Source organism: the organism of the source record quoted next, unplaced genomic scaffold (assembly GCF_019419815.1).
Source record: "Pyrus x bretschneideri cultivar Hongxiangsu unplaced genomic scaffold, Pyrus_bretschneideri_v1 Contig5, whole genome shotgun sequence".
Lineage (NCBI taxonomy): Eukaryota > Viridiplantae > Streptophyta > Magnoliopsida > Rosales > Rosaceae > Pyrus > Pyrus x bretschneideri.
The window spans coordinates 12,040,059-12,064,495 of record NW_025999787.1 but is presented as its reverse complement, the minus strand read 5'-3'; the positions used below and the strand labels follow the sequence as shown (position 1 = coordinate 12,064,495).

The window sequence follows — 24,437 nt, the reverse complement described above, 5'->3', positions numbered from 1 at the left end:
GTAGATACCACAAAATCTTATGTTATACTTAATGAAAGTATAAATAAACTCTAAGTATTAGTCAATCTATTGTTTTGATGGGATACGAATTCTCCGAAACTAATTTCAACGATCCCAACCGTCAAACTTGTTTGCATATGCTTCAAGATCACATCAGCAAAAAATCACAAAAAACAAACATTCAGAGATCAAGTAACGGGACAAAGCTTTTCGACGGTTATAAACGAAAAATCACGATTTAACGGTTATTTTAACTCCGATTTTGATGATTTTTTACAGCTACATTCCTTGACCCTATATGAATAGAATGAATGAATTCGATCTTCAATTTAAATTAGTTTTTTTAAATATTTTGAAACCCAGTGTCGCTTTTAAGCGACATATTGATTTAAATTAGTTTTTCGTTTTATAACCATCGAAAAGTTCCATAGAATTTGTATCCCATCAAGTTCAATGGTGTGTGTGTATATATATATATTTATTAAGTAGATTTAAATTTATTTATTTTGTATGTATAACACTTAAAGAAATTGAATGGTATGTATATTGAAACTGATCCAACGGTCACCAATTTTTAAAATTTAATTTAATATATATATATATATATAATTATTATAGTTTTTAGGGGTATAAAATTGTTACATTAATATATATAATTATTATAGTATTTTTTAGGGTTATAAAATTAATATATATAAAATTATTGTATTTGAAATATTAGGCGGGAAATTTCCCGCTTGTTTGAATGGATGGAGAGACTTAGTGTCGGTTTTAACCGACGCTAGTGTCATTAAAGCGACGCTATGTGAATTTCAAAAAGTGTGTCAGAAGTTGGCGTCGGTTAAAAGCGACGCTAGTTTCATTAAAGCGACGCTATGTGAATTTCAAAAAGTGTGTCAGAAGTTGGCGTCGGTTAAAAGCGACGCTAGTTTCATTAAAGCGACGCTAGTTTCATTAAAGCGACGCAAGTTTCATTAAAGCGACGCTATGTGAATTTCAAAAAGTGTCAGAAGTTTGTGTCGGTTTAAAGCGACGCTAGTTTCATTAAAGCGACGCGAGTTTCATTAAAGCGACGCTATGTGAATTTCAAAAAAAGTGTCAGACGTTTACGTCGGTTTTAACGGACGCAAACTAAGTACCCATATTTAAACCCCTCTCTTTCCCATTTCAACCGTGCTTTCATTTCTCCCCCAATTTCAGACTTTCTTCTTCTCCTTCCCCATTTCATCTGTGCGTCCCCTTCTTCCTCCTTTTCATTTTTTCCTCAACTCCTTCCCCGTTTGCTTTGGATCACCAGTTTGAAGATCAACATTCTGAAGAACTCCAATTCGAGGAGGAAGAGCTTGAAGGTGGTTCATTTTTAAATTATTATGATTATTAATTTTAGTTTCTATTTTGTATTCTAAATAGTTTTATGCTTAAATTGAAAATTTATTTTTGTTTCTTGGTTTTTAATTGTTTTTTTTGTATTTATGCATGTTGGATCTGAAGAGCAAGGACACTGGAAATCGCAGATCCATAATTTTTTAAAGGTATAAAACCTGAGTTTAATCTATAGAGATTAGAGCCTTAATGTTGAAGTAGTAAAGTATTGGAGCACTGATCTGATGGCAAGCATGGCAGCATGGAGTTGCTAGTATTATATATGGCACTATGGAGCTACAAAATATGTGGTCTTCGACAAAGGCAAGCACAGGAAAGCATGGAGGATGAATTTTTGTAAATTATATGGAATGTTAGATGTAAAACATTTGTATATTATGGCACTATTTTTCTTTTGAATTATTTTTATTATTGTTTGTTTTGGCCTAAAATTGAAATTTATTATTTCGATTATATAATTTTTTTGAGTTATAATTATTTGAGAACGAATACAGAAACAGATTTCGACTTTTTTTTTAATTATTATTATCAAAGGTGGTGTCGCTTTAAATCGTCACTAGTTTGCATATTTTATTTATTTAATTGTTCTCTAACGTCGCTTTAAACCGTCACTAGTTTGCATATTTTATTTAGTTAATTGTTGACTAGCGTCGCTTTAAACCGACGTTAACATCAGCGTCGCTTTAAACCGACGCTGCGTAGTGGCGGATTAAGCGAACAAAGCGACGCTGAAGCCCTTTAGTGACGGTAGCAATGGCGTCGCTATTCCAATCCGACATTGCAGTGTTTTATGTCGGATTTTTGCCAAATTTCCGACAGAAATCGGGGTTTCTTGTCGGTTTTTGGTCCGCCGGTGATAGCCTATATTGTAGTAGTGTTATATGGTGAATACTTTTGTCCCAATGGGAATTTCAGGAAATCACTCACCAATTATAAATTAGTATTATAGCAAATCATGAAATACTTTTAACATATGTTCATCTGGCCAAAGCTATTGAAGCTATATGTATTTTGTGTATTTTATGTTTTAGCTAGCTATGCAGGTATTTTCTTTGCATGATTAGTTTCTGCCCAAAGGTGTAACTATTATGCAATTTGGAGTTTGTTCGATCCTCCACAACTCGACTACTTCCATGATGAATCTTGCAGAATCAAGAATGAGTAGGTAAATTTGCCAATCTTTTGCCTTAATTTTCTGTAAGTTCTAAATTGGATTAAAATTATTGTTGAAAATTTGATGTTGTTGAGATATCTATGTGTTTACTTTAATCGACTTTGTTTTAGAATTAAAACATAAATTTTGAGTTTGGATTCTCTTATTAGGTTTCATTTTAATTTATGACCTAAGCTTTAACACGTATGTGAGTCTTCTCTCATACACTAAAATACATTTTGTAGCCATTGGTTTATCTAATCACTTGTCACTTTTAGATCGATTAATAATGTTGAGATATTGTTCCTTATATAAGCCTAATTTTGATACATATAGATTGGTTTATTTTGTCCAAACCAACAATTTTGTGACACAACAAATTTGTTTAAGACATTTTAATGTCTTGGGCATATTAACGGTTATTTATCTAATGAAATGAACCTTTAATTTATTTAAGAAATTTTCGTGTTTTGAGCATATTAAAGATTGTAAATTGGTTTTATTTAAATTATGATTAATTCTAAAATTTTGGTAGAGCCTACACTATCTTTATTGATTCAACTAGCCTATATTTTGTTATATGAAAACCACTTTCTCTAGTGTTTAATCTTGCAATTTTGAGTGTTTGCCCAAGTGGGAGAAATAATTTATTATGGGCTTCACACTCATCAATTTTGCATGCTTTTAATGGTCATAGTTTTGGTAGATAAAACGTACGTTATCAAACTTGTTTATATTTTATTTGTTATATATGCAACTAATCTTGTAGGAAAATCAAGAAGGGTTAATGAGTATATTCTGCTCAAAAGTGTTTTGCTTATTAATTCTTATATGTTGTTCAAGAAATTGGACTTGTGATTTATATTTTATTGATGGATAATTAATCTGCTCAAAAGTGTTTTCTTATTCAGTACAACTATAAATCAATGAATAGTGAAGCATGGAATTGACAAGATGCTATATACTTCATCTGCTCAAAAGTGTTGAAGCTATATACATTTACCCTTGTATTTTATGTTTTAGCTATGCAAACCTAGTATAATTAGTTTATGTCCAAAGATGATTCTAGAATTATATGCTTTTGATGCATTAGAAAACATTTAGTTAAAGTTTTCTATTTCTGTCAAATATTAGATGAACAAAACTGACCAAATGATTTTGTATAGTTTTTCAGTCACAAGAGTCACTTCCCTACAAATATCTAGAATAAAGATGTTGAGCTCACAAATTTTATGTTTTAGATCCCATGACTAATGTTTTGCTAATGGGAGTATTTGAAAGGTATCTGTTTCATTTTGTAGGCATTTATAAAGTTTTTTTTTTTTTACTCTCTTAATCAGTGGGAGTAATAATTTGTTTATCTATACTAATCAGTGGGAGTAAGAGATTACCTTTTGTGTTAAAGATTTGAAGTGTTAGTGGCTGATATTTTAAGAGTAAATTTTGTTTAAGTTTTGTTCATAAGTTTTAATAAGAGGTTCTGATTTTCTAAATAGTATGTCGTATTTTACTTGTTCTCTTATCATATTCTAAATTGATAGAAAAGTTGGATGTTGTTACCAACGTTGTTGAGTTCTTTTGTGAACTACTTTTGTACTGAAATATATTTTCAAACTTTCAGTTCGACTATTGTGAGCTAATGTTTTGACTATTAGCTCTTGACACCATGACTTTGATAGCAACAAAGTGCTTTAAGTTGAATGTGTATGTGATCTTGGAGTGCAAGGAACAGACCAAATTGTTCTTTGTTTTCTTTGGTTCTGCATTCGATTCAAAGTGACAGGTTGCTAGGAAAGGTTGTTGCATACTTATGAAGACTCAGTGATCACCATGAGTTCTTATTTGTCAGGATAAATCATTGACATTCAAGTGGGAGAATGTAAAGTTGTGAATGACAATAAATGATGTATTGGATTACTTGTGTTGTAAGCCACTTGTTTATCGAGTTGTTAACGACATAAGTAATCTGATAGTCCTAGTGAAATAAGGATTATGGAGTCTTAACCTTTGCAATTGACCTTAAAGAAATCTGATGGATTTCGCTACAAATATATAGTATCATGGTGGGACTTAAACACTTAAGTGAGGGTTTGATTTCCACAACCAATAATAGGCCGGCTGTGATTAAACCCTAATGATATAAATACTATGGTTAAGTCCCTGCTTCCAGACGCTCAATCTCTCAAAATACGCTAAACCCTATTCACAGCAGAGAGATATTTTGTAGTACTGGAAGTAGAAGACGACCTAGAACTCTGCAATGTCTTCCGTATTCTACAGATAAGTTTAATATAATTAGTTAATCTCTATTTTATATTGATTTGATTTATTCGTGATCCTAATGTCTTGTTGTTGTGATTTCAGAATATGTCTTACAGCTCATTCTCAGCCAAGGACTACCACGACACACCACCTGTGCAAGCTTCAATCGAAGCGGTCCTAGGCATGTTTTCTGGCGAAGGGAGGGGCGGCCACCACTCATTGCCCTCATGTAGCTTTGACTATGCTTGTAGGCCTCCAATGTCGGCGTTATGATTGAAGAGCATGAGAAATAGAGGAGGGAGATAAGACGAAGGAGGAGGTGGTTAAGAGACACCGGCAACAAGAGATTCACGTAGACATCAATGAAGAAGACGCCAAAAAGTGGTGGGCAGATATGTGGGTTCATGTTCTTTTAATTTAGGGTTATTATATAAAATAGTTTCTGAGATTTGCATGATCAATAGAAATGGTCCCTAAGATTGAAAATCAATAGAAATGGTCCCCTGAGATTCTCCACCATCCATAATTTTGGTCATTCCGTTAAAAATGATTTTGGACAATTTTCAAAACTTCGTAACTCAATCATTTCTTAATCAAATTCGATCCATAATATATCAAAATGAAAATAGGAAAGTGTAGAATAAGATTATACCTATTTGGAAGCCTAATGGTTGCGGAGATGGCAGGAAAATAGCCTGAAAGGTGACTGATCCGCTAGAAAACTGGAAAACTCGCCGGAAACTGGGTAAACTTTAAACGTTCATAACTTCTTCAATACTCAACCAAATCAAGTGATTCAAAAACGAAAATAATACTTCTTGACAAAACGAAGAGAATGGTGTCTTTTTCGAAGGCTAAATCGCCATGGTTTGGTCGAACAACGGCTCGAAAGTGGCTAATCATTTTCGAGTTAGTCACTTTCGAGCAGTTTTCCAGCCAAACCACAGCGATTTAGCAGTAAATAAAGATATAATTCTCTTCGTCTTGTCGAGATGTATTATTTTCGTTTTTGAATCACTCAATTTCGTTGAGTACTGAAGAAGTTATGAACATTTAAAATTTACCTAGTTTTCCAGTTTTCTTGCGGACCAATCACCTTTCAGGCTATTTTCTGGCCAACTTCAACAATCATTGGGCTTCCAAATAGGTATAATCTTGTTCTACACTTTCTTATCTTCATTTTGATATTTTATGGGTCGAATTTGGTTAAAAATCGATTGAGTTACGAAAGTTTGAAAATTGTCCAAAGAGTTTTGAACGGAAGGACCAAAATTATGGATAGTGGACAATCTCATATATCATTTCTATTAATTATTCAAATTTCAAGAATTATTTTATATAGTAACTCTTTAATTTATTTTTACTTTCTAATTAATGCCGGGGCAAAATGAAGAATTTAATGGCAAAAATATTTAAATTGGGTTTGTAGATAAGATAGTTGGTTTAAATAAAATTTCCCTTTTTATTAATTCTCCCATTAAAAAGATGGTGCGACCAGCTCGAGTCATCTTCTTCCTGCCGCAACCCCCGACTCTGCAACAAAAAAAATTCAGAATCCGGCGTCTTGAAATTCGCCTGCCTAGCTGCCGTCGAACCCCGCCCAGACCTGCATAGCTCCGCCTAATCCCGCCTAGGCGCCCGCCTAACATGCTTTCCGATTTTGTGGCCGCTTAGAATTTAATCGCGGCGGTCGGCCACCGTCCAGCGCCTAGGCCCGGACCATGTTGAGCCCACCCAAATAACCCGACGGGCCCCCGTCCCGATTCGCTTTAGTGCTGATCAAGTGTAAAACTGTAAACTGTAAAAACTCCATGGAAGAGCTTCTGCGCGCTTTTCATCCTCTTGAGACATTACACTTATCAAAAGAGCAGAGCATCTGGGTTGCCACTTGCAAGTCTACACACCCAAAACGCAGCGTTCTTCTCATCTCTCTCCTTAATCCTCACACTGGTATTCTCTCTCTCTCTGTGTATTTCCTATGTTTGGCTGCTGAGAAACCTGACGAAAATAATAGAAAAGGAGACAAATCGGATTTGGTGGGTGTATTAAATAGTCAATTTCTTAATTTTAATTTCTGTAATGTTCAATGAGTTCTTTGAATTAAGGCCGGCAATTTGCAGTTACATTGAAATCAAAGGATTTGGGAAATTAAACCCTAATTCAAAATTGTATTTTATCTACCTAATTTCGTGTTCGATGTCTTTTCTGTTTAGTTAAATACTGAAATTTATAAGTGTTTGGTTATTTGACGTGAAAATCTTCAGATTAAAAGTTATTAGCTTTAGTTGATCTCTTACGTTTTTTCGGCATTTACGTGCCCATTGGATTGGAGAACAGGATGACTGCAAAGGTTGGTACTACATCCACAGTCGAACCTTGCACTGTTGAGATGTCTGGTACAACGATGACACCTGCATCATCAGCTGGTACACAAAAGGTCTCCATGTTTGCTGCCAAGGCTGGATTTGTTATACCGAAAAACAAGCTGTCGGGTTCACTTGTGCCTGTCTTTCGTGGAAGTAAAAACCTAGGAACCGGTGATGCGGTTAGTGGAGAAAGTAAGAAACAGATTCAGAGGAAAACAAAATGGGGCCCTGATCTCACCCAAGATGCTTCTGTCAAAAAAGGAAGAGCTTTAGCTTATCTGGTATTGTTTGGATTGTTTGCAAGTCCTGTTCTGGTCATATTTCGTTTGATACTATGTTATTTCATAGTTCTAAGATCAAAATTTGTTCTTGGTTTATGTATCTTTTTCCCACTTTACCCGTTTTTATGTTTGCAAATGTCAAACCTCTCTAATATGTTCCCATCCCCATATAGTTAAGAAATTCAAATTTATGGTTTGGAGGCATTCTTCGCCCTCCTTGTGGGAGGAATAAATATTTCCAGCTAGTGGAAGTTCATGGTTTCCCTTTTACATTGGGTATTAAAATGCTGGTTGTGTCTTCGTGTGAATGTTTCAAATGGAAACCTCCCATTCCACGTGCCACTAAGTGATATTACTGTCTGTTTGGTGGTACAAATTTTGAGCAGACTCGGGTGGAACAAATTACACAACAGTTGAAATCAGGAGTGTTAGAGGATGAGAATGATGAGGACTCACTATCAGCACCTCAAGATCCGCACCACAAATCCTCTAAGCATCAAATTGACACAAAGGTAAATTCCATTTCTTGTTCTCTCTTTTTGTTTTATTCATATATTCTCGATTACTTTCGTTTCCATGTTGAATGGTGTTTCTATTCTTAAGCACCAATAATAATATTCGTCAATGTAGGACGTCGACCAGTTGGAACTTGAAAAGCGTGAAGCCATGGGTGCGTTTGACAGCTTTCTTAGATTATACCTTCCTGTATGTTATATTATAGGTTGCATGATTATTGTTTTCTTGACGATATTCAGGTGAGATATTAAAGTTAAATCCAAGCTACAAGGCCCCACCTGATTATAAACCTTTGTTGAAAGAGGCTACAGTCCCTATTCCTGTAAGTTTATCTTCTCGTCCTGCAATCCTCCGGAATTCTTTTCTAATTAACTGTTTTTTTAAGATGTGTCCAAACTACTGAGATAATATAAGTTATTTTATCATGGCGTGAAAATGTTTTGTCAAACTTAATTGTATTGATTTAAAATAGAACTTACCCAAGAAGAACATGTATGTGGAATTTCAACCTAGATTCATAAGTGGCAGTCTTATCGTACACTTCTACAATGATAAGCATGGACCTGAAATCTGAACAGGTTGGCCGTAATTTGGGGTTGAGGGGGTGGTGAAGAATGGGCCATAGAGTACTACATGTATTCGAAATAACTGGTTAAAGCCTTGCAACTTATGGGTACAATCCGTATTAATCTGGTGGAATAGTTTAGTTTTACTCATTTAAGCATATTTAGCATTGCGTTTTTAGGTTGGTTGTTTGCGATACCAGTGTTGGTTTGAATCCTGATAATATTGATTGTAAGTTCACATAAATAAGAATTATTTGGTTTTTTTTAAGAACTTTCAACAAGTGGCTAGGTTGTAGAGAGCTCGTGTTCCTAAAACAGTCCATCTAGAAAGACGGCTATTGTTGCCCATATTTTACCTCCCTGAACTTGCATTGTGGGAATCCACATGCATTGACCTGCCTTTTTAGGACTTCTAGTATGAGTTGACATGTCATTTTTTCACACAGAGACGAACGGACTGTGGATACAATTATTTTATTCCTGAGTATAGAATGCAATGGGTTGTTTACCATTACTTTTATAAGGTTTCCTGGCCAGGGGTGGAGGGTGGGACCTAAAGACGGGAGCATATATTATCCAATTTCATGGTTTGCTGAGTTGGCCAGTATTTGAATTCTGATGCTTAGATGTTTTTAAATGCTTTTCAGGTGAAAGAATATCCTAAATACAATTTTGTTGGCCTGATATGTGGTCCTGGAAGTGATAACCAGAAACAATTAGAAAGGGTAAGGTTTTGTGTATGCTTATGACGGTTATGCCAAACACTTGTGATTACCATGTGCTTGTTCTGATGATCTTTGTGTCGTTGTGTTTTCTCTATATTTCTTTTTGATCGGTCAATTCAAATAAGGAAACCGGAGCCAAGATTCAAGTCTATGGTACCAAAGCAGGGACAGGACAGAAGGTAATTATTCAATAAATAATATAGAACAGTAAGGAATCAATATGAAGATAAATTTGAGAGTCCTCACTCCTCGTCATCAATTTTACTTATTTTCATCCTTTCTTAAACATATTATTTTACGCAAAAAAAAAAATCAATTGTGGAATGGTTGCTTCAAGATGTGCATAATGCTCATGTAGTATTGACCTTTTCCTCTTTTATTCTTTAACTTATTTGCAGGCTGAAATAAAACCATCTGATGGTAGTGAAATCCATGGTGAATATGAAAACTTATACGTTCATATATCAGCTGACACATTTGAGAAAGTAGATGCAGCGGTTGCTGTAATTGAACTCTTAGTCACCTCTGTATCAGTGAGTTTCATTTTTATTTTTAAACAGAAAGGTTTACATCCAACAGTTTCTTAAAATTTCTCTTTAGTGCTATTTATTATGATTTCTACAGTTGTTTTCATTAGCATTGTTACTTAAATTACTTCCATATAGGGAAATCTGGCAGCGGTTAGTACAGGTGCTTCAGTTTCTGGTGATAATGCTCATGTTCCTAGTCAAGTCCAGGACACTATCACCTCTAATATGGTTCCGACTACTGTGGTAAATCAGGGAATGGTACAACCACTGCCAGGACTGGCACAAACTCCACTGGATGGGCAGTTTCAGTACCCTGGTCCATTTTTCTCGAGATGTCCATCTTCCGCTCCCATGAATATGCCTGGCTTCACTCCTCTGAATTCTTCGAGACCTGTTCTCAATAATCCTTCCCATCTTTCAACATCACCTTTCAACCCTGCATACCTGCCTTCATCGTTTGGTCTTTTGCCATCTCTTGTTTCCCCTAGACAAAATCCACCAACAACACAATTTTTGCTGCATGCATATATGGGTCCCCAGCCTGCATCAGTTCAAGCTAATGTTTCAGCTCCACTCACATTCATAGGAAACCGACCACTGCCTGCTGGGAGCTCTACTGGATGGTCAAGCAGTCCACCAGCTCCACAACCAGGTGTTGCATCCATGCTACCACCTTCAAATATACCAACGGCGAATATGGAATCTTCTGTAAACCATCCTATTGCGGCACCAAGTTTTATTTCTATTCCACGGCCTCAAGCAGGACTTCCTTCTACATCTCTGCAAGCAAGAGTTCCAGGTTCTGTTTCCGGAAGTGTTCCAAATTTTGCTCCCCTAAAACCACCAATGATGACGGCTCAAAGCCCTGGCGATTTCACTTTTCAGCCTCATCGACCACAGAATCCATCCTTCCAAACAGTTCCCCAGCCAAGCAGTCACTTTTCAGCACATAACGCTTCTCTTGCCAGACCAATGTTGCCATCTCCAGCACCTCAAGCACCGTCTTTCCAGTTTCCTCAGCCAGGCAGGTCAGGTGTTATCGAGACCACAACTCGGTGACCACATGGGTCAGCATCCATCAGCTCATATGTCTGCTGCTCCCATTGCCAGAAATTCAACTGCCATCTCAGTTTCTCCCAGACTCGCAACATTTCTGGAATCCAGTACCGTTCTACCTCAGACGCCACACCCACCAATGAGACCTGAGTAACTTCAATCCACCTCACCAGATGCCCAATTTGCCAGGTCCTTTGTCTCCAAGGCCAGGAAATTATATTCAAATTCAGCAAAACTATCCTGCTCACGCAACTCGACCTGAGATCCCACGTGCTCCAAATCAACAGTTGAGCAACCACCTTGCATTTTCCTTTGGCAAGTCGGCGTCTGGTCCTGGAGGAGGACAGCAACTTTATGATCCCTTCTCACCCACTTCCGCGAATCAACAGGCAGGGAGGTAATCCAGGAAAGATGTGAAAGCAAGGAAATGATCTATACTAATGTGATTTGATTGCCTTGGTTGGAATTACAATTTTGGATTTAGTGAAACCGGTAACAAAACAAGAATGTGGAGTTCTTGTAGTCTATAGGTCATATTAACATGTTGCTGTTATCTGATTTCTGATAGGACACAACTTCTTTATAGAAACACATTTCCTCATCTTTTTATCAATCGATTTGTTTCCCTTTCGCTGTGAGAGTCGAAAGAGTACCACATTTATATTATAAATCAGTTAAAAGGGACCAAGCAAACCGAGCAATCCAGCGAGCTCATTCAGTAGGCTGGTTCTGTCAAAGCAAGATAGAACCAGCCCTACTGTGTGAGCCAAATGTAGGCCTTCCAAAGCAGCCACTCCTGAACAAGGTTTTAAGAAACATTAGATGCTAGTCAGGCGGCGGGTCGAGACTTTTAGCACCTAAGTGGGGGCCCAACGAACTATACGGATTTAATTAAATTTATTATATAACATATAAATAGATGCTTGCTTGCACTCTAAAAAAAAAAATATTATTCTTGCATTGAGAATATGAGAAAGTTAAAAATTTAAGCCATCAGGGCATTGACTACCAATATACTTTCACACTCCACAAATCCCTCTTTTAATTAATTAGGCCAACACTATGGTTGGTTTAATCAAATATAAAATGGTATATATCCCACAACCTAATTAATTCGTATATACATACCAAATCCCGTATTTCCATTATACCTTGCACTTTTTCCTGCTACTTTTCCATGTCCATGGACGCAAAGGCTGTTTTTCCCATATGACTAACAAAACTCTCTGTCTCTCCAAGCTTACTTTTCTTTTGAGATTCAACATCAAGAATCGGTTCCTCTTCATCTTCTTCGCGTAGCCTTGTCAATGAAGAATACTCAACCTTTTCGTTGTAAACCTTAACCAAAACCAAATAGAAGGACACCCCAAAAATGGCTATTCCCACCAAGAACCAACTAAATTCGAGGTTCACTAAGGACTTGGCTCTGTGAAGTGCCTCGTCTCCATGGCACGTAACCACTTTGGGATCCTCCTCTAAGTTCATGAAGCAACCTTTTGGCATCAATTCAGGTGTCCAAAGCATGAACCCCATGACAATAAGCCAAGCACCTTGGGAAAATATGCTAAGTGACCTCACAAAGCTGACCAAAAAACTCTTAGGGAACCCAATTCCCATAAGGGTTGTGGCCAAAGAAACAAGAACCACAAGCTGCAGAAGCATGTGGTATTGGCCTTCAGGTCCCATGTGATCAGTAGAGTGAAGGTGAAAGAGAAGAAGCTGCTGCCCAAAGGCTATGGCTCCAAGGAGTTGGGTCAAACCATGTTGTGCTTTTAGGGCAATTTTGTCAAGAATGATAGCAAAAGCTGCATAGACCAAGAAAGCCATGGAGATTGAACAGTGCTCAAAGTTGCGGAGACGGTTGGTGGCGATGGTTCCATCGTCATCGAAGGGTTGGTGTTTCTCTGGGGCTATGAAGAGTTCCGTTGCAATGAAGGCAGATGAGCCTCCCATGATTAAGAAGGGCTCCAAATACTTGAATTTGGTGGTGGGAAACCAGGTTGGAGCTGTGTAGGTGTTTGGCTGGTAAAGATGGAGTTTAATGTGGTTAAAGAGGTGCCATAAGCCAATGAGAAGAAACCCAAAGCCTGGTGTTACATGTCCAACTAAAGTGCCCATTTCCAATTGCTTGGTTTGTGTTGGGGAGAGAGAGAGAGGTTTTTTATGTTGTTGGTGTTGTTTAAGCCTAAAGAGAGAGAGAGAGAGAGAGAGAGAGAGAGAGGTTGCTTATGTTGTTGGTGTTGCTCAAGCCTAAAGGAAAAGAAAGGGAGGGAGGGAGGACGAGAGAGAGAGAGGTTGTTTATGTTGTTGGTGTTGTTTAAGCCTAAAGGGAAAGTAAGGGAGGGTGATGGAGAAGGGTGGCAAATGAGAGGGGGATTTTAAAGAGTTCAGGGAGGGGAATGGGGGTGAAAACCTAAGAAGTTTAAAGGCTTTCAAGCTTAGGAGAAATTTTTTAGTGCGCTGGAACACTGATTTGTTACTGCAAGTGAGAGGATTTTAAATGGGTAAATTGTCATTTGACATTTTGAACTATTACTCCAGTTGAAATTGATTCCCTGAACTATTTTTTTTTTGGTAAATTAACCCCATGAACTATTTGAAATAAGCCAATTTACCCTTGTCGGTAAATTTCATCCACTATTTCATCAAATTAAAAGGAAAATTAGTCTTTTATTCATCAATTCTTACTTATCAATTATAAGCAACAATATAATTATGACATGTGAAAACAAAATAATGAGTAATGACAATGTGAGATGGTCTGTTATGTAAACGTTTAGTTTTTTATGTTTTCTCATTATACTATATATTTTTGAATTATTGTGTCCATGTGTCAAAATTTTATTGGTGGTTGTAGTTGACAAGTAACAATTAATGATGAAATGACTAATTTGACCTTGAATTTGTCAAAATTGATTCTGCAATCTAACGGCAAGGAGTTTATTGACTGATTTTAAATAGTTCAAAGAGTTAATTTACCAAAAAATTAATTTAGAAGGTCAATTTGAACTGGAGTGATAGTTTAGGGAGTCAAACAGCAATTTACCCGCTTTAAATATATAGAAAGAAACAAAGACTCGTTTACGATTCGCTAAGGCTCCATTTAGGTTAACTGTGGGTTTTGGTTGTTCTATTATGGGAGTGGTCTCTTAATCTGATGATCCTACTTCTGAATAATTGATTTTTTTTTTTAGATGACGTTTTATCGCATTGCCATCTAACAACTAACAACAATTAATTGAATGATTCTTTGATGTGTCACTCATATTGCGTTACTATTCTCCTCAACCTATAACACTTCGATTTGTTTTTTGCTAATATACTTGGAGTGAGACTTATCAGCTCTTTCATCCACTCTTATCATAACATGTAGGATCATACATCACATAACTTGTATTTCTAACATCCATAAAAATTTCTACGAGTAATCTCTATATCTTCAATATCTTAATACAAGGATTCAAGCAAGCCAGAGTAACAAGCTACAAACCATATCACAATTCGGTTCAAATAAAGTTTTTCCGCCCTTATTAAGTTCCAAACCAATGAACCATTAAAAGAAGTGAAAACTTGATATAACTTCAATTGGTTTAATTAGTCCACTGACTAGGCTTTCACGTCAGATCCTACTGTCATGACTCATTATATATTTGTTCAATACCCCCTTTACGATTTTTATTATTATTTTATTCATACAATAATATATTTACACTATAGGTAGAGGAATAAATTAGCTTCAAACTCATTATTTACGATAATTTGAGTTTACAAATTTAGTTTCTACATCTTTCAAGTAATCTGCTTAACAAAAGTAGTAAGAAACATAATACATAGTAATCATGAAAAACTGGCCTTTGTTTCACGGAAAGAAAAGTTCAAGGGTGAATAGCTTTTCGCATCTTCCAGGAAGAAGCTCAAGTCTGGAAATATGTAGCCATATTTTAGTCTTCTTGCATGTACCATATTTTAGGCCATGCTTTACGTACGTATAAATATACAAAACAGACACCATCCTATCTTGGAAGACAGACATCGGCCATACGGGAAAACACATTTTTGTTTGGAAGCCCAGTCCTCGTGATTAAGACTCGCTAATCTTCGGTAGTCATAACCAAGATCCACATCCTCTTGATCTATTTCCCAGTGAAAAAACACATCCTCGACCTTTCATTTATCTATACACTTTCCTCTTTAGTTTTGTAACACTGTGCTCTACACTTTCTCTTTTTGTTTAAATCTCCAACAAGTAGTTGATACAATGGAATCCCTAACCTCCTACGCAACCATGAGTATAGCCCTTATATTGTCTTTGCTTATACAAAACAGCTGTGTTTCAAATGAAGCTAGGGAAATCTTGAGATGGCTGATGAGACTGCATCGTTGGTAATTAAGTTCATCTGTTCCTCGGTTATTAATTATTCAGTACATGACAGACAGGTGTGCATGGTTCGATTTCACCCGCTTTACCATAAAAACCAAAAACCGAACCGAAGAATATGCTTGGTTTCGGTTTGGTCGATTTATGAACAATAGATGCTGCAAACATACCTAAGAGAGAAAGAGAGCTCTACTCTATGTAATGACCTTTGTTTGAACATAAATATCAACTGATTAAACAAGAATTGTGAACTATTTATCATACTAAAACAGATATACTAAAAAATTCAAACTAAACATTCACTAGTTTAAAAACTTGTCAAAAAGAATCTGCAAATAAAAAGAAAAACAAAACAAAAATCTGTCAATGCATCAAGATTTGAAATCAGTCCTGCAATTTTATTGCATCTAAAACTTATGGCTTCTAATGTCGTTTCTTCTTGCTAAAAGATTCGGACGTTCAGTCCTTAGTAGTGGGTTGTAGTTTATTAGAGTTGCTTTTCTTTTCTGCGGCTGACAAGGAGGCCGCTTGCTTGTTATTTTCTGTTTTACTACTCTTTGCTTTTTCACTGCTTCTTTTCTTAGGTCCATTGTCCTCTGATAATTACAATAAACTCATATAGTTTTGAACCAAAGAATTCGACTTTGAGCTTAATGCGTACCTTGTATTGTTCATGAAGGATTGTGTCATGCATTTGTACCAGAAAGGACTCCAAACTCGTTTGTAAACTTACTCGTTCGCATTCCAATATCAATGAGGGGGAAATAACATCTGATTACTTTAGGAGAGGTTTGTAGTAGATTATTTCCTTTCCTTTTTCATGTACTGTTTGCATTAATATCTTTCCCTCCATTTGCTTTAACCTTCACCATACTGAGGTTCTGAAAATTCATGTGAGAATTTTATCGTTATTCTTGTAGATGGTGTCTTCCTTTCGGGTATGTTTTAGACCCCATTACAAATTTTTTGCATTTATTTTTAAGTTTTCAGTTTAAATATTGTATTAAAAATACATTTGTAGCTTAATAAACGATAAAATCGTTTTCAATTGCTTGTAAAGTTACTCTTAATCATGATAGAAAATATTTAGCAAAATTTTTAAAAAAATGCATTTTTTCTCAAAAAGACATGTGCGGTTTCTAGGTTATTTTTAAAATTTGTACAAAAATTGTCATAAAATCTATTTGCTTTCACCTTCACTGTACCATGAGGTTTGAGATTCTTGTAAGATTTTTTGTTACTATCTTGAAGATGGTGTCCCTTATCGAGAATGTTTTAGGCCCACTACAATTTTGGTCCATTTATTTGTAAGTTTTTGGTTTAAATACTATTAAAAATACATATATTTGTGGGTAAAACTGCTTTTGAGTTACTCTTAATCTTGACAAAAAATAGTTGGCAAAAATAAAATTTTCATCTTTCTCCAAACAAAAATGTGGGCTAACCATCTAGGTTTCAAAGCTATTATGCAAATTTGTAAAAAAATCGTTGTAGAATTTATGTTTTCACCTTCATCGCAAGGTGAGGCTTCGAAAATTTATGTAAAACTTTTTGTTAATATTCCTGTATATGGATTCATGTATCGACAATGTTTTTGGGCCCACTACAATTTTTATTTTTCCTTTGCTCTTAATGATGATACACTATGAGCTGTATGATTGCACCAAGATGCCATATGGAGATAGGGGCTCATTCGATTAATTAGTGATCCCTGGCCCTACCTAACAAGGAGAACAAAAATATTTCACAAAAATAAAAGTTTTGCATTTTTCTAAAAAAAATTGTGGGTTTACCACGGTTTCTAGGCTATTTTGCAAATTAAAAAAAAAATTCGTCGTATAATCTATTTGCTTTCACCTTCACCGCACCGTAAGGTTTTGAAAAATAATATTCAGAGTACAGAAAACCTAGTGCAGTCTAAAGGAACAAATACTAACGAAACACACCCATAGGTGGTCCTACACTGGTGATAATCTGTCAGATATGCCGAGAATTCCTCGTGAGCCACCAAAGGAGCAATCCAAACTAGAACCTGGAGGGGCGCAAAACAAAAAGTGTGAGTGGGCAAAAACAAAGCTTTTCAAAATCATTTCATTATCAAAGTTCTAACCCCTCGCCGTAAAACCTGTATAGTTTCTCAGAAAAATAGAATATACTCATATATAGAAAATATGCCATGTCGAATGCCTCCACATAAAAGGTAAGTAACTCAGGTAATGTCAATCAATGCAATGTAATATGTCAACCAAAGTCACCTAACGTGACCTGTACGGCTGAATCTAGAGCTCAAATCTCCATCTCACTAACTATACCTGCACACGAGTCGGAACCACCTATAGTGGTCTGTACAACAGGACTTGGTGTAAATAAGTACACTCAAGTGCTACGATCACGTGAAGACTGGGCGAATAATCGTGGGTCACCTACGAGTCGCAACCACCTATAGTGGTATATACGACAGAACTGTGCACCTAACTTGGATCCAAGATGAGCGTGTGGTGCGGGAGGTGAACATCACGTGAAGGACTGTACCCTACTCTGGGCGGGAGCACTAACACCAGGGGTGCAGGTTATGAGCTCTCTACGCATCTCACATCACTACTAATCACAAATATAAACCATAACTTACCTGGCACTTACTTGCGCATCCGCAGCACCAAACATACATATATGCAACTACTAATGCATAATTAAATAGGCAAACGCAATGCATGGCATTTAAAACATATAAACGTTTCATTTCATTTTCTGGGAAAATCACAAGTATATAGGTATATACGAAAAACCAAAAGCCCACTCACTAGTATGTGGAAGGGTCGTAACCCCCTTGCCTCGAGTAACTGCGCTCGTCCTCAGGATAGGTCTCACCTATATGCAAAACAACTATAAAAACGTCAATTTAAAACACATAACCAAAACTAGGTAATAACTTCTCAAACAATGCTCAAATGGGGTGTATGAATACACCAACGTGATCTACTCAACCTCACGAACATCCTCATATTTTTAAAATAATTTTTTGACGTCACACGCACCCCCACGCACCGGCCAAGGCACGGCCACATGCATCGCCCACGCGCAGGCGCGTGCCTAGCACACTGACGGCCTCAGTTAACGCCATCAGGAATATTCCATTAAAACTAACAGATTCCGTTAAAGTTAGCCTAACGCCGTTAGGAATATTCCGTCCAAACTGACGGAATATTCCGTCGTCTTCTCCGGCCAACCTCCGGCGCTGTCGCCGTCGCCGTCGTCGGAAAACTGGAAAATTTTCTAATCTTTGTTTCTCACTCGTTTTTCAACCAAATTTCATGAAATTGGTACCAAAATGAAGCTTACAACAATTAGAACAAAACCTTACCACTTTCAAGCCCGGAAACCAACAGAATCTCGCCGGAGAAACTTCACAAAATCCGGCCAAACCTGCAACTCGCAATTCCGACGTCCAAAACCTTCAAATGAACCACCCCGAGCTTCCTAAGAACCTTACCAAGCTTCCTATAACCCTGAAACTCCCAAAAACACACGATTTTACATGTGCATAAACAGTACCCTGAATTGAACATCTCAGGTTCGACGTGAAAACAAAGGTTTCTTACCTGAAATTGGTATGGTTGAACTCGTATGAACCTCACGAACACAAAGGTATAGGTTTTCTACTTCGATCTGTAACGTTTTAGAGTGTTTTGATCCTTGTCCGTATGTAAGTGTAGAAGAAGAGGGAGAGAGAAAGAGAGACTCGGGACAGGGCAGAAGATGAGAATGAGAGTGTGGGTGCGTGTGTGGTCCAGATACAGCCAACCAAATCCCCAAAACAACCACACAACGAAACAAAATCACTAGGGGCAAAATCGTCAATTTACACCTACGGTACGAATAATCTGAGACGAGCTTATCACATATTTGCTTTCACCTTTCGCACCGTGTGATTTTAAAAATTCATGTAAGACTTTTTGTTAGTATAGTTGTAGCTAGAGTCCCATTTAGGCAACGTTTTGGGTGATAGTACAACTTTTTGTCCATTTATTTTTTAGTTTTTAGCTTAAATATTCCATTGAAACTGCTTCAATTGCCTTATAAAGTTACTCTTAATCATGACGGAAAATATTTCTCAGAAATAAAAATTTTCATTTTCTCAAAAGGAAAAAAACGTGGGCTAACCATCACAGTTTCTAGGCTATTTTGCAAATTTGTACAAAAATCGTCGTAAAATCTATTTGTTTTCTCCTTCACGACATTGTTAGATCTTGAAAATTCATGTAAGTTTTTTTGGTTAATATTCTTGTACATGAAGTCCATTTTCTAGAATGTTTTGAGCCGTAGTACAATTTTTGTTCAACTATTTTCAAGTTTTCGGTTTAAATATTCTATTAAAAATACATCTATGGCTCAATAAACGGTAAAATAGCTTTCAATTGCCTTATAGTGTTACTCATAATCATGACTGAAAAATATTTAGCAAAATAAAAGTTATCCATTTTTCTTTTAAAAAAACATGAGCTAACCATCACGGTCTCTAGGTTATTTTGCAAAATTGTACAAAAATTGTCATAAAATCTATTTGCTTTCACCTTCACCGCACCATAGGGTTTTGAAAATTCATGTAAGACATTTTGTTAATATTCTTGACGGCATATATTTTGCAAAAAATTTAAAAAAAAATTGCATTTTTCTCAAAAAAAAAAAAAAAAAAAGGTGGGCTAACACGGTTTGTAGGCCATTTTGTAAATTTGTGTCAAACTTCTTGTTGATACTTATAGATGAACTTTCGTTTTAGCAATGTTTTGGGCCTCATTACCATTTTTGTCCATATAGTTTTAAGCTTTCTGTTTAAATATTATATTAAGAATACATTTGTGGCTCGATAAATGGTAAAATCACTTTAAGTTAACTTATAAAGTTACTCTTAATCATGACGGAAACTGTTTCAAAAAAAATTAAAAGTTTCCATTTTGCTCAAAAGAGAACATTGGCTAACCTCACTGTTTCTAGGTTATTTTGCAAATTTATACAAAAATCATCATAAAATCTATTTGCTTTCTCCTTCACAGCAAGATTTTGAAAATTCATGTAAGACTTTCTTTTAACATTGTTGTAGATGGAGTCTTGTTTCGGCAATATTTTGGGCGCTAATACAATTTTTGTCCATTTATTTTTTAATTTTTGGCTTAAATACTTTATTAAAATACATTTGTGACTCAGTAAACGTTAAAACCGCTTTCAATTGCCTTATAAAGTTATTCTCAATCATGACTGAAAATATTTGGAAAAACAAAAAATACATGCACTAACTATCACGGATTCTAGGCTATTTGGCAAATTTGTGAGAAATCGTTGTCAAATTTATTTTCTTGGACCTTCACCACACTGTGTGGTATTTGAAAATTCATGTAAAACTTCTTATTGATATTCTTGTAAATGGAGTCCTGTTTCAGCAATGTTTTAGGTCATAGTTCTACATTAGCTCCAAATACTCTATAGCTTTTCTTAAATTCTCTTTTCAAGTCCTTAATTTTTTACAATTACCATCACATACTTTAAAAAGGTTAGCATGCGGAAGAGACTTTAAAAAGCTATACACCACCGGTCCATCACATGTCTTTTCTTAAAGATTTGGAAAGACACTTTAAAAAGAGATATGCCTTACATGGAACTAATGAAAGAAATTGTGCAAAACCGATTACAGTGAAATTTTAAAATTCATATAAACAACCTTATTTAGTGAAATAAAACTTAATTATTGTTGCAAATATATTTAAATCCTACTAGTCATGGAAGTGCGTGGTTGGCCATAGGTGTATTTTCTCAACGAAACTTCCATAAGTGTACTTTTTATGGGCCCCACTACTAAGTATTAGACATTTTTTCTTTTTAGGAAACTACTAAGTTTTAGACTTTAGGACGGAAGTGATGACTGCGTAATGCATGAGCAGTGACCAACAATATCAAACGTATTTTATCCTCCTCATGCGGTTGGAGGAGCTTTGCACTTGCTTGTCAAACTCAAAAACAAAGTGTTAAAACTATAAAATTAGTTTCACAACCGATTTATTTATTCATTAAATAGGACTATTGTAATATTAGGCTAATTTTCCCAGTTATTAATTTATTATATCGAAGCTGATGTTGTTTAGAAAAATAACATATTTTGAGTCCAAGGCAAGGAGCCATATGGATGGTAATGATTTAGTGAAAAATCTCTAATCTTAAACTAATCTTTATGAACTTAAACAATGTCATCCTGTGAATATTTCTAAGTCTTTTGTTTAATGATACTTAATTTTAAAATAATGGGATCCTTAAGGGGCATCTTTAATCCACTATAACACATCATAAAGAATTCATTAAAACAAGGTACAAGGTCATCTTGGTAAACCATAAACTTATATTGGCAAACAATATATAAATTTCAATAGCAAGATATTGATTTTGTTAAATACATATATCCACATGAATTATATATGGACATCAAATGATAATTGAATTACATATATGTAATATTATACAGACTCTAAATTCCGAAGGCATGATAAATTATCTCTCTTTCAATAATGAACTTTTGTTCACATGGCACACACCAAAAACCAAAGATTGAACCTAAAGCTAAAACCCATCAATATCAATGGAAACTAAACAATTCCTTACACCAATATGTGCTCCTCTAAACACCTACATATATACTTTCACACTAGACAAATCCCTCTTTTAATTAATTAGGAAAACATTATGGTTGGTTTAATCAAATATAAAATGGCATATATCCCACAACCTAATTAATTCATACACACATAACTAATCCCATATCTCCATTATAGCTTGCACTTTTCCTGCTACCTTTCCATGTCTATGGGCGCAAAGGCTGTTTTTCCCATATGATTAACAAAACTCTTTGAGTCTCCAAGCTTACTTATCTTTTGAGATTCAACATCAAGATCCGTATCCTCTTCATCTTCTTCGCGTAGCCTTGTCAATGCAAAATACTCAACCTTTTCGCCGTAAACCTTGACCAAAACCAAATAGAAGGACACCCCAAAAATGGCTATTCCCACCAAGAACCAACTAAATTGAAGATTCACCAAGGACTTGGCTCTGTGAAGTGCCTCATCTCCATGGCACCTAACCACTTCGTGACCCTCCTCTAAGTTCATGAAACAACCTTTTGGCATCAAGTCAGGTGTCCAGAGCATGAACCCCATGACCATAAGCCAAACCCTTGGAAAAATATGCTAAGTGACCTCACAAAGCTGACCAAAAAACTCTTGGAGAAACCAATTCCCAATAGGGTTGTGGTCAAAGAAACAAGAACGACAAGCTGCAGAAGCATGTGGTATTGGCCTTCAGGTCCCATGTGATCAGCAGAGTGAAGGTGAAAGAGAAGAAGCTGCTGCCCGAAGGCTATGGCTCCAAGGAGTTGGGTCAAACCATGTTGTGCTTTTGGGGCAATTTTGTCGAGGACGATGGCAAAAGCTGCATAGACCAAGAAAGCCAGGGATATTGAAGAGTGCTCAAAGTTGTGGAGATGGTTGGTGGGGATGGTTCCATCGTCATCGAACGGTTGGTGTTTCTCTGGGCCTATGAAGAGTTCCATGGCAATGGAGGCAGATGAGCCTCCCATGATTAAGAAGAGCTCCAAATACTTGAATTTGGAGGTGGGAAACCAGGCTGGAGCTATGTAGGAGTTTGGTTGGTTAAGATGGAGTTTGATGTGATTAAAGAGGTGCCATAGGCCAATCAGAAGAAACCCAAAGCCTGGTGCTACATGCCCAACTAAAGTACCCATTTCCGATTGCTTGATTTATAGTGGGGGCAGAGAGAGTGAGAGAAAGAGAGAGGGGTTGTTTAGTTGTTGTTGGTGGTGGTTGTTTAAGCCTAAAGGGAAAGAAAGGGTGAGAGTGATGGAGAAGGGTGGCTAATGGGAGAGGCATTTTAAAGTATTGAGGGAGGGGAACGGGGTTGAAATTCTAAGGTCTAGAGGCTTCCAAGCCTAGGAGGTTAAGAATTTTTATTTGAAGTGCCTGTTTGGTGGCTTGACTAGCAAGATTAACATTGGTTGACAATTGACCATAATTAAGGCTCCAAGCAATGACATCAGGAGCAAGGTAAAGGCTGCCAGCCTTCTAGAATGATAGGAGCACAACTTTTGGGTTTTCACTTTGTCCACATTTGAAATGACAAAATCACCTCTGTTTTAATTTGTAAAAGACTGGTTTATTAGTCTCTAAATTTTTATACTCTTTTAGCTTGTCAACGATGTCATTGGCAGGATAAGGAAGTAAAGAATAGTTTAAATATCTTAATCCCACTTTAATTAATATTAAGATCTTTTGTGCTGAAATCTCATACCTGGAAGACTGTGCAGGTAATGATTAACAAATTTGGGATAATATCAGTGTTGTTGGAAGTAGACCGTTGGCCCAGCTTTCTAAAAGCTGATGACAATATCAGTGTTGTTAATAAACCCTTGACCCATCTCTGATAGTTTAACGGTTTGATTCACCTAATAAGGAAAAGAAAAAGTCAATGAAAGGTCTTCTCTAACATACGAATTCATTATATCTTATAGTACAACGTAACTGTATATAATACATTACATCAAGGGCATTGTAGTCATTACAAGTGCGACAAGTTATATGTTAATGTTTGTTTGGCACTTTTGTTATCCAAAAGAAAAGAACAGATAATTGGAAAGTCAGGTCTTTGTTTCGTAGGATTTTGGGTTCACATGTTTTTGGTCATTTTCTTCTTCTTGCACGAAAGTTCGAAACTACGAAATTTCTTCATGACCTATTCACGATTTTGGTACGTACATGTCTGCAGAAAATTTGAGGTAGAGTAGGGAAAAAAACCCTCGCAGATTATCCACCTACTTAAGCAAACTTTTTAATATAAACGATATGTTACATGCATTTACAAATTCTACACTAAAAAGATAAGTGAGGGTTTAAATTCGAACACAGTGAGTTGAACCATCATGTCGCAATCTCGATCTTTTAAAAAAATAACGAGGAAGTCATTGACAAATTAATCTATACACACACACACACATACACACATTATCAATCAAATCTTCCAATATATTTTTCCACGAAACGAAAAAGAATTAAAAAAATGTGTCATCGCATGTGTCATTTCTGCAACATATGTAAATTGGTGATCTCTCTATTATCCTTACTAAAAGTTTATGCACCTTGCGTGTGCGGTGCCACTACCATGATTTGTTG

General features: G+C 36.2%; 3 protein-coding genes and 1 long non-coding RNA gene across 4 annotated transcripts; 2 read left to right on the top strand and 2 right to left on the bottom strand.

The window, feature by feature from the left end:
• Positions 1–1,112: 1,112 nt before the first annotated feature.
• Positions 1,113–1,782, top strand: LOC125470225. Its single transcript, XR_007252489.1, has 2 exons — positions 1,113–1,349; positions 1,492–1,782. It is a non-coding gene; the product is annotated as an uncharacterized LOC125470225 (long non-coding RNA).
• A 4,489-nt stretch (positions 1,783–6,271) lies between these two features.
• LOC103964236 (branchpoint-bridging protein-like) lies at positions 6,272–11,468 on the top strand. Its single transcript, XM_048568996.1, is given in 12 exon segments — positions 6,272–6,748; positions 7,136–7,445; positions 7,832–7,957; positions 8,076–8,115; positions 8,201–8,283; positions 9,175–9,252; positions 9,378–9,431; positions 9,651–9,785; positions 9,918–10,808; positions 10,810–10,983; positions 10,985–11,227; positions 11,229–11,468. Coding segments are annotated over 11 exon segments (2,160 nt in total). The 5' UTR covers positions 6,272–6,748; position 7,136; the 3' UTR covers positions 11,256–11,468.
• A 307-nt stretch (positions 11,469–11,775) lies between these two features.
• LOC103964187 (transmembrane protein 45A-like) lies at positions 11,776–13,207 on the bottom strand. Its single transcript, XM_009377088.3, has one exon. The coding sequence runs from the start codon at positions 12,954–12,956 to the stop codon at positions 12,006–12,008; it is 951 nt and encodes a 316-aa protein (XP_009375363.2). The 5' UTR covers positions 12,957–13,207; the 3' UTR covers positions 11,776–12,005.
• Positions 13,208–21,743: 8,536 nt separating this feature from the next.
• LOC103964196 (transmembrane protein 45A) lies at positions 21,744–23,182 on the bottom strand. The gene is given in 2 exon segments (XM_009377099.3): positions 21,744–22,426; positions 22,429–23,182. Coding segments are annotated over 2 exon segments (948 nt in total). The 5' UTR covers positions 22,997–23,182; the 3' UTR covers positions 21,744–22,046.
• Positions 23,183–24,437: the final 1,255 nt, after the last annotated feature.